Here is an 18,776-nt window from a genome sequence, read left to right as displayed (position 1 = left end):
CCAATATGCAATATAGTACATTTATCATAATTTGGTTGTAATCCAGAGAGGTTAGAAAAAGTATCTAGATATTTTATGAGACTGTGCAGGGATCTAAATTGTGGATTTAAAATAAAACATGAATCATCAGCGTACAATGACATCTTTGTTTTTAAGCCCTGGATTTCTAGCCCCTTGATATTATTGTTGGATCTGATTTTAATAGATAACATTTCGATGGCCATAATAAATAGATATGCCGAAAGTGTACAACCTTGTTTTACTCCTCTTGACAACTTTCTGAGTAGCAATTATTTCATATTTTACACCTACAGTAGGGTTACTATACATGACTTTAACCCATTTTATAAGAGATTCTCCAAATGTTCCAGGCATTTATATATAAACTCCAGTCGTACTTCATCAAAAGCCTTTTCAAATTCAGCTACTGTATGAATAGCAGGACTGGCTTCCCAGATTTTTCATAGTGTTCTATTGTTTCCAGTACTTGTCTAATATTATCTCCAAAGTATCATCCATGTAAAAAACCTGTCTGATTAGAATGAATAATATCCGACAATACTGTACCTTTTAAATTCTATGCGCTATACATCTTGCTAGAATTTTTACGTCACAACACTGAAGTGTAAGGGGCCTCCAATATTTACCAATATCCTGTTTCAGTAATAATGAAATCAGACCTTCTTGTTGAGTGTCTGATAATCTACCATTTACATGTGGATAAAACATGCTAATAACGGTCCTCTGAGTATATCTAAAAAAGTTTGGTAAATTGTAACTGGTATGCCATCCAGCCCTGGAATTTTCCCGGACTTAAAGGCTTTAATGAAATCAAAAAGTACCTCCTCTGTAATTTCAGAGTCTTTCTGTACAGCTGTTTGTTTTACATTATTAATCAAAAAAATCCATACAATTAGCTTCGGTTAGAGGAGATGGAGGAGACAGAAACAAAAACATTTGGTTAAAGTACTTTGCTTCCTCTTTCAAAATATAATTTGGTGAATCATGGGTGACTCCATCATTTGTAACAAGTTTCAGTAAATTATTTTTGGTAGCATTTCTGTGTTGAAGATTAAAACATTATTTGGTGCATTTTTCCCCATATTCCATCTAGCTTGGTTTATTTTTATAATATATTACACTTGATCTTTCTTGAATAAGTTCCTCCATTTTTGTTTGTTTTTCTTCTAACTTATTCTGAGCCTCTAAGGTACAGTTTTATTGCTATCTATCTGTTCTGTCAGACCTTCTATTTCCTTTGTTAATATGGATTATTTGAACCTAAATTGCTTTTGTTTTAGAGATGAGTACTGAATTGCATGGCCTCTAAAGGCACATTAAAAGTGTCCCATACAGTAAGGGGAATTCAATTATAAATACCTCTGTCCTAGTTAAAAACAAGTTATCATCCAATAGGCTTTGATTAAACTCAGTTAGAGTAATGTATATGCCAATTATCTGATGGTCCGACCGCATTCTGTCACCTATCAACACTTTTTAAACTTTTGGTGCCAACGAGAATGCCACAAGAAAGTAGTCAAGACGACTAGATTGATTGAGCCTCCACCATGTATATCTCACTAGGTCAGGATATTTAAGCCTCCATATATCCACTAGTTCCAATATATCCATGACATACGCGATTTCCTTAAGAGCATGAGGGTGATAGTTTGTAGTGTGATTTCCTTTACAGTCCATTGCGGTATTTAAAACAGTATTATAATCTCCCACCATAATAATAGAGTCTTGTATTACTTGTAGGGTTGATAATTCAGTATATATATTTTCAAAGAAATGTGGATCCTCATTATTGGTCCGTAAAGGTTAATGAGCCATATCCAATAACATATTTAATATCATCCATCTACCTTGCGGATCTGTTTGTAAAATTTGCACATTAGGATCAAAATTACTGTTAATCAATGTAAACAATATATATTATAATCCTTCTCTTTAAGCCAGGTCAATATTGTTAATCTTTTCTTATTATCTGCTAAACCATTACAAACTGGTTATACTTATTTCACCAATTACCATAATGAGATACACGTTTCAAATATATTTACATAATATAGAGTACCAGTCAAAAGTTTGGACACATCTACTCATTCAAGGGTTTTTCTTTATTTGTATTTCTATGTTGTAGAATAAATAACACATACGGAATCATGTAGTAACCAAAATATTTTAGATTTGAGATTCTTCAAAGTAGCCACCTTTTGCCTTGATGACAGCTTTGTACACTCTTGGCATTCTCTCAGCCAGCTTCACCTGAAATGCTTTTCTAACAGTCTTGAAGGAGTTCCCACATATTCGGAGCACTTATTGGCTGCTTTTCATTCACTCTGCGGTCCAACTCATCCCAAACCATCTCAATTGGGTTGAGGTCAGGTGATTGTGGAGGCCAGGTCATCTGATGCAGCACTCCATCACTCTCCTTCTTGGTCAAATAGCCCTTACACACCCTGAAGGTGTGTTGGGTCATTGTCCTTTTGAAAAACAAATGATAGTCCCACTAAGCACAAACCAGATGGGATGGTGTATCGATGCAGAATGCTGTGGTAGCCATTCTAAATAAATCACAGACAGTGTCACTAGCAATGCAACTCCACACCATCACACCTCCTCCTCCATGCTTCACGGTGGGAACCACACATGCAGAGATAATCTGTTCACCTACTCTGCATCTCACAAAGACACAGAGATTGGAACTAAAAATAAAAAAATTGGACTCATCAGGCCAAAGACAGATTTCCACCAGTCTAATGTCCATTGCTCATGTTTCTTGGCCCAAGCAAATCGCTTCTTCTTATTGGTGTCCTTTAGTAGGGGTTTCTTTGCAGCAATTTGACCATGAAGGCCTGATTAATGAACAGTTAATGTTGTGATGTGTCTGTTACTTGAACTCTGTGAAGCATTTATTTGGGCTGTAATTTCTGAGGCTGGTAACTCTAATGAACTTATCCTCTGCAGGAGAGGTAACTCTGGGTCTTGCTTTCCTGTGGCAATCATCATGAGAGACAGTTTCATCATACAGTTTGATGGCTTTTGCGACTGCATTTGAAAAAACGTTCAAAGCTTTAGAAATTTTCCGGATTGACTGACCTTCATGTCTTAAAGTAATGATAGACTGTTGTTTCTCTTTGGTTATTTGAGGTGTTCTTGCCATAATATGGACTTGGTATTTTACCAAATAGGGCTATCTTCTGTATACCACCCCTACCTTGTCACAACACAACTAACTGATTGGCTCTAACGCATCGAACACACCAACTGTGTCATTGCATCACTGCTGCATAACATTTTGCGCAGCTAGGCACCTATACTGATGCAGGTATCTTTTGCAGATGGTTGCATGCGGGTGGACACATGGAGGAGAGAATCATTTTCACAGTATCCTCAAAACCGTGTCTTTTTGACACAACTGCTGACAGCTACAGGGACATAAACACAAAACATGCTGCTTGGGGACAAGTGTCCACAATAGTAGGACTGCCAGGTCAGTTTAGTAGTGAGCTTGTGCTAGACGTGGCTAGTGAGCTAGCTAGCTAACCTAGCTTGCTAATCTAGCCAATGAGCTGTGTGTGTGTGTGTGAAAATATTAAGATAAATTATGCTAGTTACTACCCCTGATAACTTGCCCAAATAATCATGTTTGAAAGTGTGAGTGTGTATGTCAGATAAATAGTAATAGAAATGGTAGATACTACTGTACCCCTGATAATTTGGTCAGATAACCGTGTGTGTCTGTGTGTACAGTAGGTGACATGTCCATGATAGCTATCTAATAACTATAGTTATGCTAGGTAATGGTTTGGCTTATCATGTTCATGTCTATGTCGAAGAAGACTGTAGGAAGAAGTGGAGAGGACTCAGGGAAAGGTATCAAAGAGAGAGAGAAGGGCAGAGAAAGAGAAGAAGAGGTCTGGGTCAGCAGCTTCAGGCCTCTGCCACATTCTTTCTTTTCTGGATCCATTTATTGTTCCTAGGGCAACAAGTGGCAATTTTACAGCCAGACCCTCCACTACGTCATCCACAAGTGTTGTCGCCACATCAAGACCCTCAACGTGATCTACAAGTGCGACCATTGCCTCCACCGGTGCAGCGAAACCCTCTATGTCTTCTACTAGTGTGACCACCACCGGTGCAGCGAGACCCTCTAAAACGTCTACATCATCCACAAGTATGACCACCACCGGTGCAGCGAGACCCTCTACAACGTCTACATCATCCACAAGTATGACCACCACCGGTGCAGCGAGACATTCTACAACGTCTACATCATCCACAAGTATGACCACCACCGGTGCAGCGAGACATTCTACAACGTCTACATCATCCACAAGTATGACCACCACCGGTGCAGCGAGACCCTCTACAACGTCTACATCATCCACAAGTATGACCACCACCGGTGCAGCGAGACATTCTACAACGTCTACATCATCCACAAGTATGACCACCACCGGTGCAGCGAGACATTCTACAACGTCTACATCATCCACAAGTATGACCACCACCGGTGCAGCGAGACATTCTACAACGTCTACATCATCCACAAGTATGACCACCACCGGTGCAGCCATGGAAGATGATGAAATGGAGGAAGTACCTCTGGATCTAGGACCACCTGAGATTATTATGAACCTCACGGAAGTGACCACTGAGGAACTCGTTGAACAGGATGTGGCCGTGGAGACAAACGAGGAGAGAAACAGAGAGAGAAACGAAGAGGAACAACGTCACACCAGGCGTCATCGGAGGTACCAGCCCCCAGATCCACTCAACTCATTTCAGCAGAGGCTCCTCCAAGCCGTTCGAGAGGGATGCAGCCCAACCTGATGCTCACAGGAAGGAGGAAGAGGAGACTCTCTTTGCCATGACCCTGGTGCCAACACTGAAGAGGCTGCCTCAGCAAAGAAAAGCAGCAGTCAAGATTAAAATGTATCAGCTGCTTTTCAAAGCCTAGTTCAATGGTACGTTTTTTTCCCTCCATATCACAGGTAGTGTCATAATTGTGCGACAGTGAAGTAAAGTAGGTCATTTCTACACTATACTCATGTAGGCTAATTGATATTTCGGATCAAAAGATTAATATGAGGCAAATGTATAGCTGCTGTTTCTGGGTTAGAAAATATCCTAAAACAACAGTTTGCTGTCTAAATATTTGCCTGCTATATTCCTCTTTTGATCTGAAATACAAATTCCATGAGTAAACAGCAGGAATTACCAACTTTACCACATTATTCCAAAATTTATGCCACTAACTACACTATACAAGCAGTATTAAGTTAACATAAATGTCACCTTTTATGATGTTATATTATGTAAAGCTTATATGTGTTGTTTTTCTCTTCCCTTCCAGAGATGGAGTCAATTTAGCCGACCAGCTCACAGGAAGGACAAGAAGAGGAGAGGAGTAGTCTGGTTGTTGTTTTGACCTCCCTCAATGTACCTTTCTTTTCACACACTTCTGTTCCATTTACATTCAGTCAGATTTCTGAATTGACAGAATTGAAACTCATACACCAGAGAATTCACAGATGCTTTTGTTGGTCTCTTACAAGACTAAAGGTGAACATACAGTGGGGGGAAAAAGTATTTAGTCAGCCACCAATTGTGCAAGTTCTCCCACTTAAAAATATGAGAGAGGCAATTTTCAGCATAGGTACACTTCAACTATGACAGACAAAATGAGAAAAAAAATCCAGAAAATCACATTGTAGGATTTTTTATGAATTTATTTGCAAATTATGGTGGAAAATAAGTATTTGGTCAATAACAAAAGTTTATCTCAATACTTTGTTATATACCCTTTGTTGGCAATGACAGAGGTCAAACGTTTTCTGTAAGTCTTTACAAGGTTTTCACACACTGTTGCTGGTATTTTGGCACATTCCTCCATGCAGATCTCCTCTAGATCAGTGATGTTTTGGGGCTGTTGCTGGGCAACACGGACTTTCAACTCCCTCCAAAGATTTTCTATGGGGTTGAGATCTGGAGACTGGCTAGGCCACTCCAGGACCTTGAAATGCTTCTTACGAAGCCACTCCTTCGTTGCCCGGGCGGTGTGTTTGGGATCATTGGGATCCAAACACGACGAGTTGAGTTTTTACCAAAAAGTTATATTTTGGTTTCATCTGACCATATGATATTCTCCCAATCTTCTTCTGGTTCATCCAAATGCTCTCTAGCAAACTTCAGATGGGCCTGGACATGTACTGGCTTAAGCAGGGGGACACGTCATGCACTGCAGGATTTGAGTCCCTGGCGGTGTAGTGTGTTACTGATGGTAGGCTTTGTTACTTTGGTCCCAGCTCTCTGCAGGTCATGCAGGTTCTGGGATTTTTGCTCACCGTTCTTGTGATCACTTTGACCCCACGGGGTGAGTTCTTGCGTGGAGCCCCAGATCGAGGGAGATTATCAGTGGTCTTGTATGTCTTCCATTTCCTAATAATTGCTCCCACAGTTGATTTCTTCAAACCAAGCTGCTTACCTATTGCAGATTCAGTCTTCCCAGCCTGGTGCAGGTCTACACTTTTGTTTCTGGTGTCCTTTGACAGCTCTTTGGTCTTGGCCATAGTGGAGTTTGGAGTGTGACTGTTTGAGGTTGTGGACAGGTGTCTTTTATACTGATAACAAGTTCAAACATTTGCCATTAATACAGGTAATGAGTGGAGGACAGAGGAGCCTCTTAAAGAAGAGGTCTGTGAGAGCCAGAAATCTTGCTTGTTTGTAGGTGACCAAATACTTATTTTCCACCATAATTTGCAAATAAATTCATAAAAAATCCTACAATGTGATTTTCTGGATTTGTTTTCTCATTTTGTCTGTCATCGTTGAAGTGTAGCTATGATGAAAATTACAGGCCTCTCTCATCTTTTTAAGTGGGAGAACTTGCACAATTGGTGGCTGACTAAATACTTTTTTGCCCCATTGTATGTATTTAATTTAAAACCACTTGAAAAACAGGGTGTTGAAACTTTTTGTGAAGTTATGTTCCATCGACTGGTCCATGATATCCAGGGGCCATTTGTTTGTTTAGCTGTGTTATGGCTACACATTATTTTATTTTTTTCAGAGACAGAGACACACACACCTCTCCTCCACTCCTCTCTGTACCTCAGATCTCCAAGCGCCCTGCCCTCTCTCTCTTTATTGCCATGTCTGAAGTTCTTCAACTACGTCTAGGCTTTATGAGTAGTCCCGGTGTCTGTCTGCAATTGTGCCAAAAATACATGCTCTTGTTGTTCTCTTACAGATTACAGGTTACACATTCATTTTCTTATTTTTACACGCACGTACACACACACACACACCTCTTTCAATAATTTTTTTATTTTTTACATTTTTACAACACAAATACCTGTCATGTTCTTTCCTGTACTTGAATACTTATTAAATTATAATGTTTTTATAGTCAGTTGTTTCATTTGTTTATTAATATCTCATTTAGAATGAATCTGCGTATTTCTTCCCTATACAGTGCCTTGCGAAAGTATTCGGCCCCCTTGAACTTTGCGACCTTTTGCCACATTTCAGGCTTCAAACATAAAGATATAAAACTGTAATTTTTTGTGAAGAATCAACATCAAGTGGGACACAATCATGAAGTGGAACGACATTTATTGGATATTTAAAACTTTTTTAACAAATCAAAAACTGAAAAATTGGGCGTGCAAAATTATTCAGCCCCCTTAAGTTAATACTTTGTAGCGCCACCTTTTGCTGCGATTACAGCTGTAAGTCGCTTGGGGTATGTCTCTATCAGTTTTGCACATCGAGAGACTGAATTTTTTTCCCATTCCTCCTTGCAAAACAGCTCGAGCTCAGTGAGGTTGGATGGAGAGCATTTGTGAACAGCAGTTTTCAGTTCTTTCCAGATTCTCGATTGGATTCAGGTCTGGACTTTGACTTGGCCATTCTAACACCTGGATATGTTTATTTTTGAACCATTCCATTGTAGATTTTGCTTTATGTTTTGGATCATTGTCTTGTTGGAAGACAAATCTCCGTCCCAGTCTCAGGTCTTTTGCAGACTCCATCAGGTTTTCTTCCAGAATGGTCCTGTATTTGGCTCCATCCATCTTCCCATCAATTTTAACCATCTTCCCTGTCCCTGCTGAAGAAAAGCCGGCCCAAACCATAATGCTGCCACCACCATGTTTGACAGTGGGGATGGTGTGTTCAGCTGTGTTGCTTTTACGCCAAACATAACGTTTTGCATTGTTGCCAAAAAGTTCAATTTTGGTTTCATCTGACCAGAGCACCTTCTTCCACATGTTTGGTGTGTCTCCCAGGTGGCTTGTGGCAAACTTTAAACAACACTTTTTATGGATATCTTTAAGAAATGGCTTTCTTCTTGCCACTCTTCCATAAAGGCCAGATTTGTGCAATATACGACTGATTGTTGTCCTATGGACAGAGTCTCCCACCTCAGCTGTAGATCTCTGCAGTTCATCCAGAAGGATCATGGGCCTCTTGGCTGCATCTCTGATCAGTCTTCTCCTTGTGTGAGCTGAAAGTTTAGAGGGACGGCCAGGTCTTGGTAGATTTTCAGTGGTCTGATACTCCTTCCATTTCAATATTATCGCTTGCACAGTGCTCCTTGGGATGTTTAAAGCTTGGGAAATCTTTTTGTATCCAAATCCGGCTTTAAACTTCTTCACAACAGTATCTCGGACCTGCCTGGTGTGTTCCTTGTTCTTCATGATGCTCTCTGCGCTTTTAACGGACCTCTGAGACTATCACAGTGCAGGTGCATTTATACGGAGACTTGATTACACACAGGTGGATTGTATTTATCATCCTTAGTCATTTAGGTCATCATTGGATCATTCAGAGATCCTCACTGAACTTCTGGAGAGAGTTTGCTGCACTGAAAGTAAAGGGGCTGAATAATTTTGCACGCCCAATTTTTCAGTTTTTGATTTGTTAAAAAAGTTTGAATTATCCAATAAATGTCATTCAACTTCATGATTGTGTCCCACTTGTTGTTGATTCTTCACAAAAAAATACAGTTTTATATCTTTATGTTTGAAGCCTGAAATGTGGCAAAAGGTCGCAAAGTTCAAGGGGGCCGAATACTTTCGCAAGGCACTGTACCTTTGCAGATCTAAGACAAGATGAAAGTAAAAACACATTCTCTTCCCTAATTCGTTTCTTTTTCACCTGTATTTTGTCAGGCCAGTGAACATGGTGGTAAACTGTACTATTTGTATGGACCCTAGGTTACCCTTTCCCTTTGTTATCATACTAACTGTATGTCGTATAACTTTAATTAGTGCTCCTGCTCACCGGATGTACCATGCCAGGTGTGTATAATACTGATGTTAATGGGAGAGGGAAGGGGTAAAGGTGTGGTCTTTACTCCCAAATTTCACTTAAATTTAACTTCCAAATGAAGAGAGACAACGATACATAAAATAATCTGGGGGACAAAATGCTATTTTATGGACAACGGTGGATGGTTCTTAAAATAACCTTGGAGTTAGGAGGCTCTTAAAAGAGCTGTTTCACTCCACTGACATGGGACTTCACCTGCTGGCGATGAGAAGAAAGTGGTCAGCTTCTCCCTCACCTGGAGTGCCTGTCTGGGGGCGTTGTTGGCACCTGCCCTGGTGACATCAGGTAGGTGACCATTTGGCGTGCCCATCTCCACCCGGAGCGGCTCCTGGAATGACCTCCGCAGGTAGTTGTGGAGAACACATGTGGCCTTCACGCAGGCATCGACATTTGAGGGGCTGAGACCAAGCACTCTCTGATACATTCTCCACCAGGCTGCCAGAATCCCAAAGGCACATTCAACATCTAAACTTGCCCTGGACAGTCATTTGTTAAAGATCCTTACAGGCTTTGGCAATGGCAGCTGGCGTCCAGCGTAGGGCCTCATGAGGTTGGGTCTTAAAGGGAAGGCCTCGTCGCTGATGAAGACGTGGGGAACAGGTCCCAGGTCTTCAGCCCCAGGAGTGATGCAGGTGGTGGAATCTCCAGGGTGCCATCCTGAAGTGCCTGGAAGAAGTCAGAGTCCCAGAAGGTCCCGCCATCACTTCCCTTGCCCTAAGCACCAACATCGACAACACGGAAACAGTAGATGGCATCTACTACAGCCAAGAATACAAATTAATATGTACCCTTGTAGTTGGAGAATTGTGAACCCGAGCATGGTGGAACCTGGATTACTATATGTTTCCCGTCAATTTCCATCTCTCCAGGAACTCGGCAACGATGGCCCTCTAGTCTTCCTCCTTGGAGACTGGCATGTATTCACCAACCAGACAGTCCAAAATGGCTTGTGCCACAGAGGGGACAATGCCTACCACCGTGGACCATCCAACTCGGAAGCTGAATCCGATGGTCCTGTAGGTGTCCCCTGTCACCAAGAATCTGAAATATAATTCAAAATAATGATCAATATTGTGTGTAACTTCAATTCCACCCACATATTATATCTACGCAGATAGCTACCTCATTACTGTTTATTATGCTCTACTAATTATATTGTAATACTCATCAACCATCATTAACAATGCCTTGAAACAGTACAATTCAGTCTATGACTATATCAATAAACTGTAGCCCAGGCCAACTCTACTCTTAGAAAGAATGGTACTATCTACTTAAAAGGGTTCTCCGGCTGTCCCCATAGGGACAAGAATAACTATTTTTGGTTCCAGGTAGAACTCTTTTGGTTCCAAGTAGAACTCTATTGGATTCCATGTATAACCTTTTCCCCAAAGGGTTATACCTGGAACCAAAAAGTGTTATCCTATGGGGAAAACTTTTGGAATATTTTTTCCAAAAAGTGTATGTGAGTCCAATAAGAATGTAATGAATGACTGTAACTGTCTTGAATAACAATGGTTCCTGGAGAAGACTAGCCTACCTTCATCAGGGCAGATGGCACCTCAACTTTATTTTCATTTGGTAACATTGCATAATTAAAACAGGATTATAAACCAACTTTGGGAAAAGTTATAGTCCTAATGAACATTCTGTAAAAGTACATCTGATGTCAAAAAGGGACTATTAACTACAGAGCCCTTTAGCTAGCTAGGTTGCACATAAAAACATTTATCAAATATCAGTCAATTATGGTATCAAAGGCTTTAAAAATGTACTAGAATTTAGCTTACTGGAGACAAATCGCCAGGCGTTCAACTGGGCTGATGGACTCCAGGTAGTTGATATCCATCCTGGTGATCCTGGCTCCAACCATCTGGAGCAGGTGATCGAACTGGCTTCAGTCCAGACAAAAGTAACTTCGTAATTCCTCTCCAAACAGTCAAAGCTCTTGAATGAGACGGTGGAACTCCCCTGCCTGCTTTCGGGACTCTAACCATCTCTGGACCCACACAGACCTGTGCTTTCGGCGGGGCTGGTCCCGGCCCAACAGCGCGATCAAGACCACCTTCCTCAACGTTGGTCTCATTGTTGAGAGAGCCTACTCTGCTATCTTGACTATTTATTATTGCATTTTGTGAAATTATATTATAGGCTCTCACAATTCATTTGTGGATGTCATCGAATAAATAATATACTTGGTAAATAAATGAATACATTTTTTTAAAGAAATTCTCCAGTCAAACTGTTTTTATTATGTTATCCCACATTTTTTTTACTGGATATGTGTGCAACAAAAATTCAACATTCACATTTTGCTACTTTCTGAATGTACTTCTGGTTTATCAAAACGCAATGACGCAGTCAGTGTGTTCGAAGCGTAAAGCATTACAAAGGAAAGAAATCCCACAAATTAACTTTGAACAAGGCAAACCTGTTAATTGAAATGCATTCCAGGTGACTACCTCATAAAGCTGGTTGAGGGAATGCCAAGAGTGTCCAAACCTGTCATCAATGCAAAGGATGGCTACTTTTTTACATTTTTTTTATTTGTTTCACACTTTTTTGCTTTCTACATGATTGCATATGTGTTATTTCATAGTTTTGATGTCTTTACTATTATTCTACAATGTAGGAAATAGTAAAAATAAAGAAAAACCCTTGAATGAGTAGGTGTGTCCAAACTTTTGACTGGTACTGCATGTTTGGAAATGTACCATTAAAAAGTACTGACATTGACCAAAATTTGCAAAAATTGGAAAATTTGATTAACCATTGTCATGTCCTAGGTGATGGAGATCAGATTCCCTTGAAACACACTCACAATGTTCCCCCGTTGTGACCATTTCCCAATGCATCTCTGTGCCACCATGGTCAAAATAATATGCCCCCTGTTGTCCGAGTGTGACCCCCCTCCCCATTGGTTACTGCAGCCAGTGTAACCAGCACAGCCACTGCCAGGGTTGGGGTACCCCACCGGAATCACCACCAGCTAGGTACAAGGTCGTCAAGGTTCTCATTAGTAGCTTTGATAATTTCCTTGTATATTATGCTCTCCCATCAGGGGGCTCTGGCTTTATAGGACCAACCCTGCCAGGCAGGCTTCAAATCTTGAGGGCTCTGTGCTGCTCCAGTAGGTCGTTGTCCACATTCCTTTTTCTGTTTTGGCTGCATATAGGCAACTTACAGTAAGCCCATAAAACAGATAAGGACTTCTCTTTAGTGTATGGGTCGCTCAGGTGGGTGTCTAGGGTATAGGGTTGGGGACAGGACAATAAATAAATAAATAAATACATTAGATGCCGTCTTATCCATTTCTAAAATAGTTCAATAATTATTTTACAACATTCCCTATCTTGAATGCTATAGAGTAGTTGTAGTTTATTTAACAATTGTTTAATTTTATTGCTTTTCTACTTTAAAAAACAAATATTATTTCAATCCCTACTATGGCTAGCAATATACAGTTTATCGTCTACGAGAGCTACATGCTGCCCTTTTGATCTATTCTCCTTGAAGATTGGGTACAGAACTTTGAGCCGAGTTGTTAGACAGTAAGGGGTTCATTTACGTAGAAGATCATAGGAAGTCCCAGGACAAGGTGTCTATAATACTGTAATAAGCTCACATAGTTGCTGTCACAAATTCCACACAGTTGTCATTGACTAGTTGGATATTCATTTCCCACTAAGCAAACAATTTCTGTTTTTACAGCATTCATATCAATTCATTTTTATCATTTTTTTGCTCTGGCAGACTTTTTTTGTTGTCAATAAAACTAATGAATGCAACTGTTTATGTCAAATTGTCCTAAAAAAGAAAATGGTTAAACACTTCATTGTGAGCCTAAATATAAGGGCTGGACATGCAGATAAATAAAAGTCAGATAAATGAAAATACCATTTTTGCTGGTGCCTCGGGACTACTAGGGTTAAAGATCAAGCCACCAAAACATGCTAACCTCTCACTATTACCTATAACAAGGGAGGTTAGCATTTTTGGGGGGTATGATATTTATGCCTCTAACTTTCTAACTCATCATTATTCACGATTCATTCATGAATATCCGTAATCATAGTAGCATCCACATTAATGAAGTGTTCAGAAACATATTATATTCTTATTTACAATAAAAGTGACCCTAAAATGGAACCACACAGTATTTACCATTAATTTCTATTGGCACCACATAATCTAAAACACAACCAAAACTGCAAATGCATGAAAGAACTGTGTAGTCACAAGCTTGATGTAGTCAAGGCATGCTAGGAATATGCGACCAAATACTAAACGTCTTAGTAAATTTATACACTATAAGTGAATTTGTCCTAATAGTTAAGACATCATTAAATGGGGGGACTACATACATAAAGTGCTTTCATTTATAAATGGTAAAATAGATATTCTCAAAATACCCTCAAATAAAAGGTTACATTCTGTACAATTGACCTTAAACACAAAATTCTGGAGTATAGAGCCAAATTAAAAGTTTTAACTTCACTGTCCAAGTAAATACATAGGGGAGTGTATTTTGTTATATTCTATCTTACATAAATTGAATATAGTGAATGTTCTGCCATTGCTTTGGGCATCGTACTTTCTCCTTAGAATTAATTAACATCTCAATAAATGTGCTTTGGTGGTAGTGCAGGAATACCTTTTAAAACCCCTGCTGCTATGAAACAATTCAATCCTAAAGAATGAGAGCACATCTTACCTTTAACAACGAGATCCAGGTAATACGCTATATACCACATGAAGATAAAAGGAAGAAAGAAAAAAGTGTTTGAGATTAGATTACTGAGTCTCAAAGATATATGCTAGCACCAGGGCACATGAAGAGATAATTACAGCCTATTAATGTGCCAGGAGCTAAGCTTTATGGTTTGATTCACACATCCACAGAGACACAGAGCCCATCTCCAATTCCCCATCTCTAAAGGCAAGAAGAAGGATTTCAAAGGAGTGTTTTCTTGCATTTCTGAAGTTTTCTGGTTCTTTTACAAAATGTGCTTTTCAGTCACTTGGCAAAACCCAATTCCATTAGTCCCAGATGACAAACTGCAGTGTTCTATCAAGGTGTATCCACATTAATTGAGTTCGTTCAAACTTGGTGAGCAAATTATTCAGTTGCAAGAGAAAGAAAAATGCCTCCACTCTAGGGAGGAGGGCATGGCTGATGGAAAATTTGCCTGGCGGCAACCAACCATTGTGACTCTGATATTTCATTCTCAAATAACGGCAATGAAGTGGATAAATTGTATAACTGACAGGCAGGGCACTGACATCACTTGAACCCCAGCCAGTGGCTCTAAGACACATGGTAACATGTGACCCTCCCTCTTAAGGTTTGGTACCAGTGTTTCATCTGTTCTCTTCTAGCAGACTGAGTGAAGGACCAGGCAAGAAGGACTCATGGGTTCCATCTGACAACTGCAAGTCTATATTATACAGCAGATGGATGATTGGCTGAGAATGGTCTGCTAAACTGCTACTGTATTTAACATGTGTGGTGATATGCACGCACATGGATGACATATTCGTTGATTTGTATCTGCAAAAATCAGTGGTTCACACATCTTTCATTAGTACAAAAAAAACAACATTAGTAAAGCGTGGCCCAGATTAAGACATTACGACCTCGGGACTATAACGTTCTCTCTGACATTTTTGTCAAACATTTGTTAGTCACATATAATTGATCTTCAGATGGTTCTTCATATGTCTGCGAAGTACATTTTGGATGAAGAAAACTAGAAAGTTCTATCTGCATAAACCCATTTGAACTTAGCGCTATAAGGCTCTAGACAATACAAATACAGACGGAATGTCAATCTGGACTCAGCCATAAGGTTCTTTCTGCGATGGCACCCCCTAAAAAAAGAAAAGATTTACAAATGTCTCAGGATTTTGATATTCTGCACTTTAGGTACCGTTACGGTGAGGACCTTAATGGGTTATGCAAGAAGAATTCACTACAAAACTGTTCTGAGATGTTGATTCTCAATATCTCAGAACTATGCTTTACATATAGAACCTTATAGTCCCAATGCCACAACATGTTAAAACCTAGGTACAGTAAATCAGCCCCTATGCCCCTAAACAGAACAATAGCTACTAGAGTCACGTTACATGCTCTGTGTATTAACCTCCTGTGGTAGTGTCAGTCCGAGGGGGGCGGGGGCGAGACTCACCGATGCTGCAGTGTTCTCCCTCCCAGCCGGGGTGGCACTCACACTGTCCGTTCTTACACTGGCCATGTTCCTGGCAGCGGGGGTGGCAGGCCTGCAGGTCACAGCCTGGCCCCTCCCAGCCCTCCTCACACTGGCACTTCCCTCCCACACACACACTGTGGGCACTGCAGGGCACCGGACACACCTCTGCACACGGACAGAGAGAGAGACCGGCAGGGGTCTTACTGCACTTGGCAACAGACAGTACACCTCTACATCGGCCAGATGGACATGTCAAAGGTCAGCTGCATCATTGCTCCCAAAATACACGTGATCATTTCCTACGAATTAATTCAGGATCCTAGACTCATTTCTGCACTCATCTTGTCTTGCTAGTTCATCTAATATAACAAAAAAAGGAATATTTTAAAAAGGAATATAATGAAAACCCATTACCATTTTTATTCTAATGGTATCTACTCTACATACTCATGATTTGAAACTTTAATTTTGAATAGGAATTGGAAAATGTTTGTTATAATACAGAACAGGCAATACTTTCTATGTAGAGTGCTGCAGGTGCAGTTCTAATACATTCAATGCTTAAAGTTTTAGAGGTTTAATGGTATTCAATGAATAATTTCAGCAGAATATGGAGAGTACTGTCCATCCTATCAGCAAGTAGCCAATCAGCAGGGAGAAGAAAGAGCTGCTGGCGCAGAAAGGCCACTTATCCCCACACATGGAAAAGGCATTCCCATTTAAATATACATCATATTTAATCATGCCATAACAACTCAATTTGCATTTTATTAATCTCGATTTTTCTACCATTAAGCATATGACATTTAATCCATTTTCTCTATGCATCTGCTTGCAATAGAATTCAACATGTTTTCCATCTAAAACTATTTAATAATAACGGTTGAATGTTGGCATTGTCTTCAATGCCTTTATATTTCTGTTTTAAAAACCAAATACTGCACATTGATAGATATAATTCACTGTCTTACAGTGAGGTTACAGTATGTCTACTCCATAGTAATGAAATTGTCAGTGCAGTCACACACAGTCAACATTACAAGTAATTCTACATACACTTGAGTGAACATAAAATCAATTTTCACTTTTGGATAGAAAACCTGAACTTTGCTTTGGAAGGCTGGAAAAAAGTGTGGGTTGAGTGAATGCACAATTCTTTCATGGTTACGGAAACCGAGGCACCACAATGCTCCAAGATTCAATTCATTGGAAAGTGAAATAGCCTCCACATGAGCTGTTTTCCCCTTTGGCCATCACTGAAAACACAATTGATAGGAAAAATAATGAAGAATGAGGGATTACTTTGCCTTTTGAGGAATGTCTTAATATGCAGCCCACCTCTCAGGTTTTTCACCCAACTTTAATAAAGGCTTGGCATGTAGCACTACTTGACTCAAGGAAGAGAACCATTAATAATATGAAGATGAGGAAAAATGTATATGACAGGCACCCTATATTCTAAAGGATGGATGCTTCCATAATATCGTTGGCACGGTTTCCATCCCTCTCCATAAGCGGGGACACCAGCAGTAGGATGTGTGTTAGTGTGTAGTTGTGTTGTGTGGCAGCTATAGCAGCAGGCAGCTAATCTGTAAACCTGGCCCTGGGCTACTGAAGAATCTGATCTCCTTTGTGATCTGGCTGCTACATGAGATCTACATCTGTATCACTGGCTGAACAAAACAAAAACAACAACTTTCAGACAAAGATGACAAACTATACAAACGAATATCCAGCATCATCTCCCTTATGGAATGAAAAATGCATGCATTTCACGTGAACATGTGAAGTGTTCCAAAAACACATGTTTTCATGTGATCACATGGTCTTATGTGAAATGAATGTGATAACATGAAACTACATATGTGAAACCATGTGATCACGTGAAGTATTCCAAAAACACATGTTTTCACATGAAATTTCATGATTTTCTTCGAGGCTCACACAGCTTCTCTGAGACGTTCCTACAACCACTGTGTCAACGCTGTTTGCTATCAGTAAGAACCATAGTCATTGGTGGCAACCCTCATTATCAATGTCCTCTGACTCAAACAAATTAATTCAACATTTCAGTAAGAGAGCAGTTTGCCATGAATTCAACAAGAGACAGACTGAAATTAAATGCAAAGACATTTTCTATTTTTTGAAGTGTCGCAGTGTACTAACAAGTGAGTGCAGTGAAGATAACTTTAATTTGTTCTGTATAAACAGCCAGAAAGGTGACCTAAATTCAAATACGAAAAGCTGATGAACAGATAACACCAACAGTATGCTAAAAATAACAGATTAAAATTGTACAAATGAGCATATCTCGGGATGAATCCTAACCATGGCATTATTGTTCCCTGGAGGAGGCATATTAAAAAAGGAAGAATTTATAAACTAGCATTAGTATGCATCAATTTCATGACTCCCACCAAAAGATATGCAAGTATTGATAAAGAAACAAGAAGTGGCTTAGATGGTAGCCATGGTGCGTAGTCCAATTTACACACAGCATGTCAGAGAAATGATTGCTCAGTTGTCTGATAGACTGCTGGGTGTGTGAAGTTCTGCTTCTGCTAGGAGCTGGCAGATTACAAGCAGAAAAACACTTTGGCCAGGGTCTGTGTCACCCAGTCAAAGGTAAGACCAAAAGTTAGCGTCATGTCCAGAAAACGTAATCTAAATCACAGCCAGACAGAAACTAACAGTAGCGGCTTGACTACATTTAAACCTTTTATGGGAGGTTAAGGATGTGATTAATCTCCAAAGTCTCCCCTCTAAGAGTCTGGGAATGGACTTTCCAACTCCGTTCACAAGTCACTACAGCCCTTTCTAAGGATGTGAATTGTTTATGTGCGGTAAGAGTCTGAAAGCACTGTATTCAAGTTTGTGTTTCTGTATGTAGGAATAACCACAGTATATCGATAGAGACATTTTTATATATTCATCCCTATTATTGACTCTGCATGTACGTAAGTTGTGTGTACACTACCATTCAAAAGTTTGGGGTCACTTAGAAATGTTCTTGTTTTTGAAAGAAAAGCACATTCTTTGTCCATTAAAATAACATCAAATTGATCAGAAATACAGTGTAGACATTGTTAATGTTGTAAATTACTATTGTAGCTGGAAACAGATGATTTTTAATGGAATATCTACATAGGCGTACAGAGGCCCATTATCAACAACCATCACTCCTGTGTTCCATCACTCCTGTCCTCTTGCTCAGTTGTG

At 39.8% G+C, this 18,776-nt stretch overlaps 1 protein-coding gene and 2 pseudogenes across 1 annotated transcript in view; 1 reads left to right on the top strand and 2 right to left on the bottom strand.

The window, feature by feature from the left end:
* The window catches only part of tenm1 (teneurin transmembrane protein 1), a 136,385-nt gene that overhangs the window by 70,053 nt on the left and 47,556 nt on the right, over positions 1–18,776 (bottom strand). Inside the window, exons 11-12 of the mRNA XM_090191371.1 lie at positions 15,537–15,722; positions 14,060–14,086 (exon numbers count right to left, since the gene is read on the bottom strand). Of these exons, the coding sequence (XP_090047497.1) occupies positions 14,060–14,086; positions 15,537–15,722 (213 nt within the window). The remainder of the gene's footprint in view (positions 1–14,059; positions 14,087–15,536; positions 15,723–18,776) is intronic.
* On the top strand, positions 4,146–5,382 carry LOC149979120 (uncharacterized; annotated as a pseudogene).
* LOC149979119 (uncharacterized) lies at positions 9,491–11,431 on the bottom strand (annotated as a pseudogene).

Source organism: Oncorhynchus mykiss, chromosome 12 (genome assembly GCF_057628025.1).
Source record: "Oncorhynchus mykiss isolate SJ-2025 chromosome 12, ASM5762802v1, whole genome shotgun sequence".
In the NCBI taxonomy this organism is placed as follows: Eukaryota; Metazoa; Chordata; class Actinopteri; order Salmoniformes; family Salmonidae; genus Oncorhynchus; species Oncorhynchus mykiss.
This window is presented reverse-complemented; position numbering and strand designations above follow the sequence as displayed.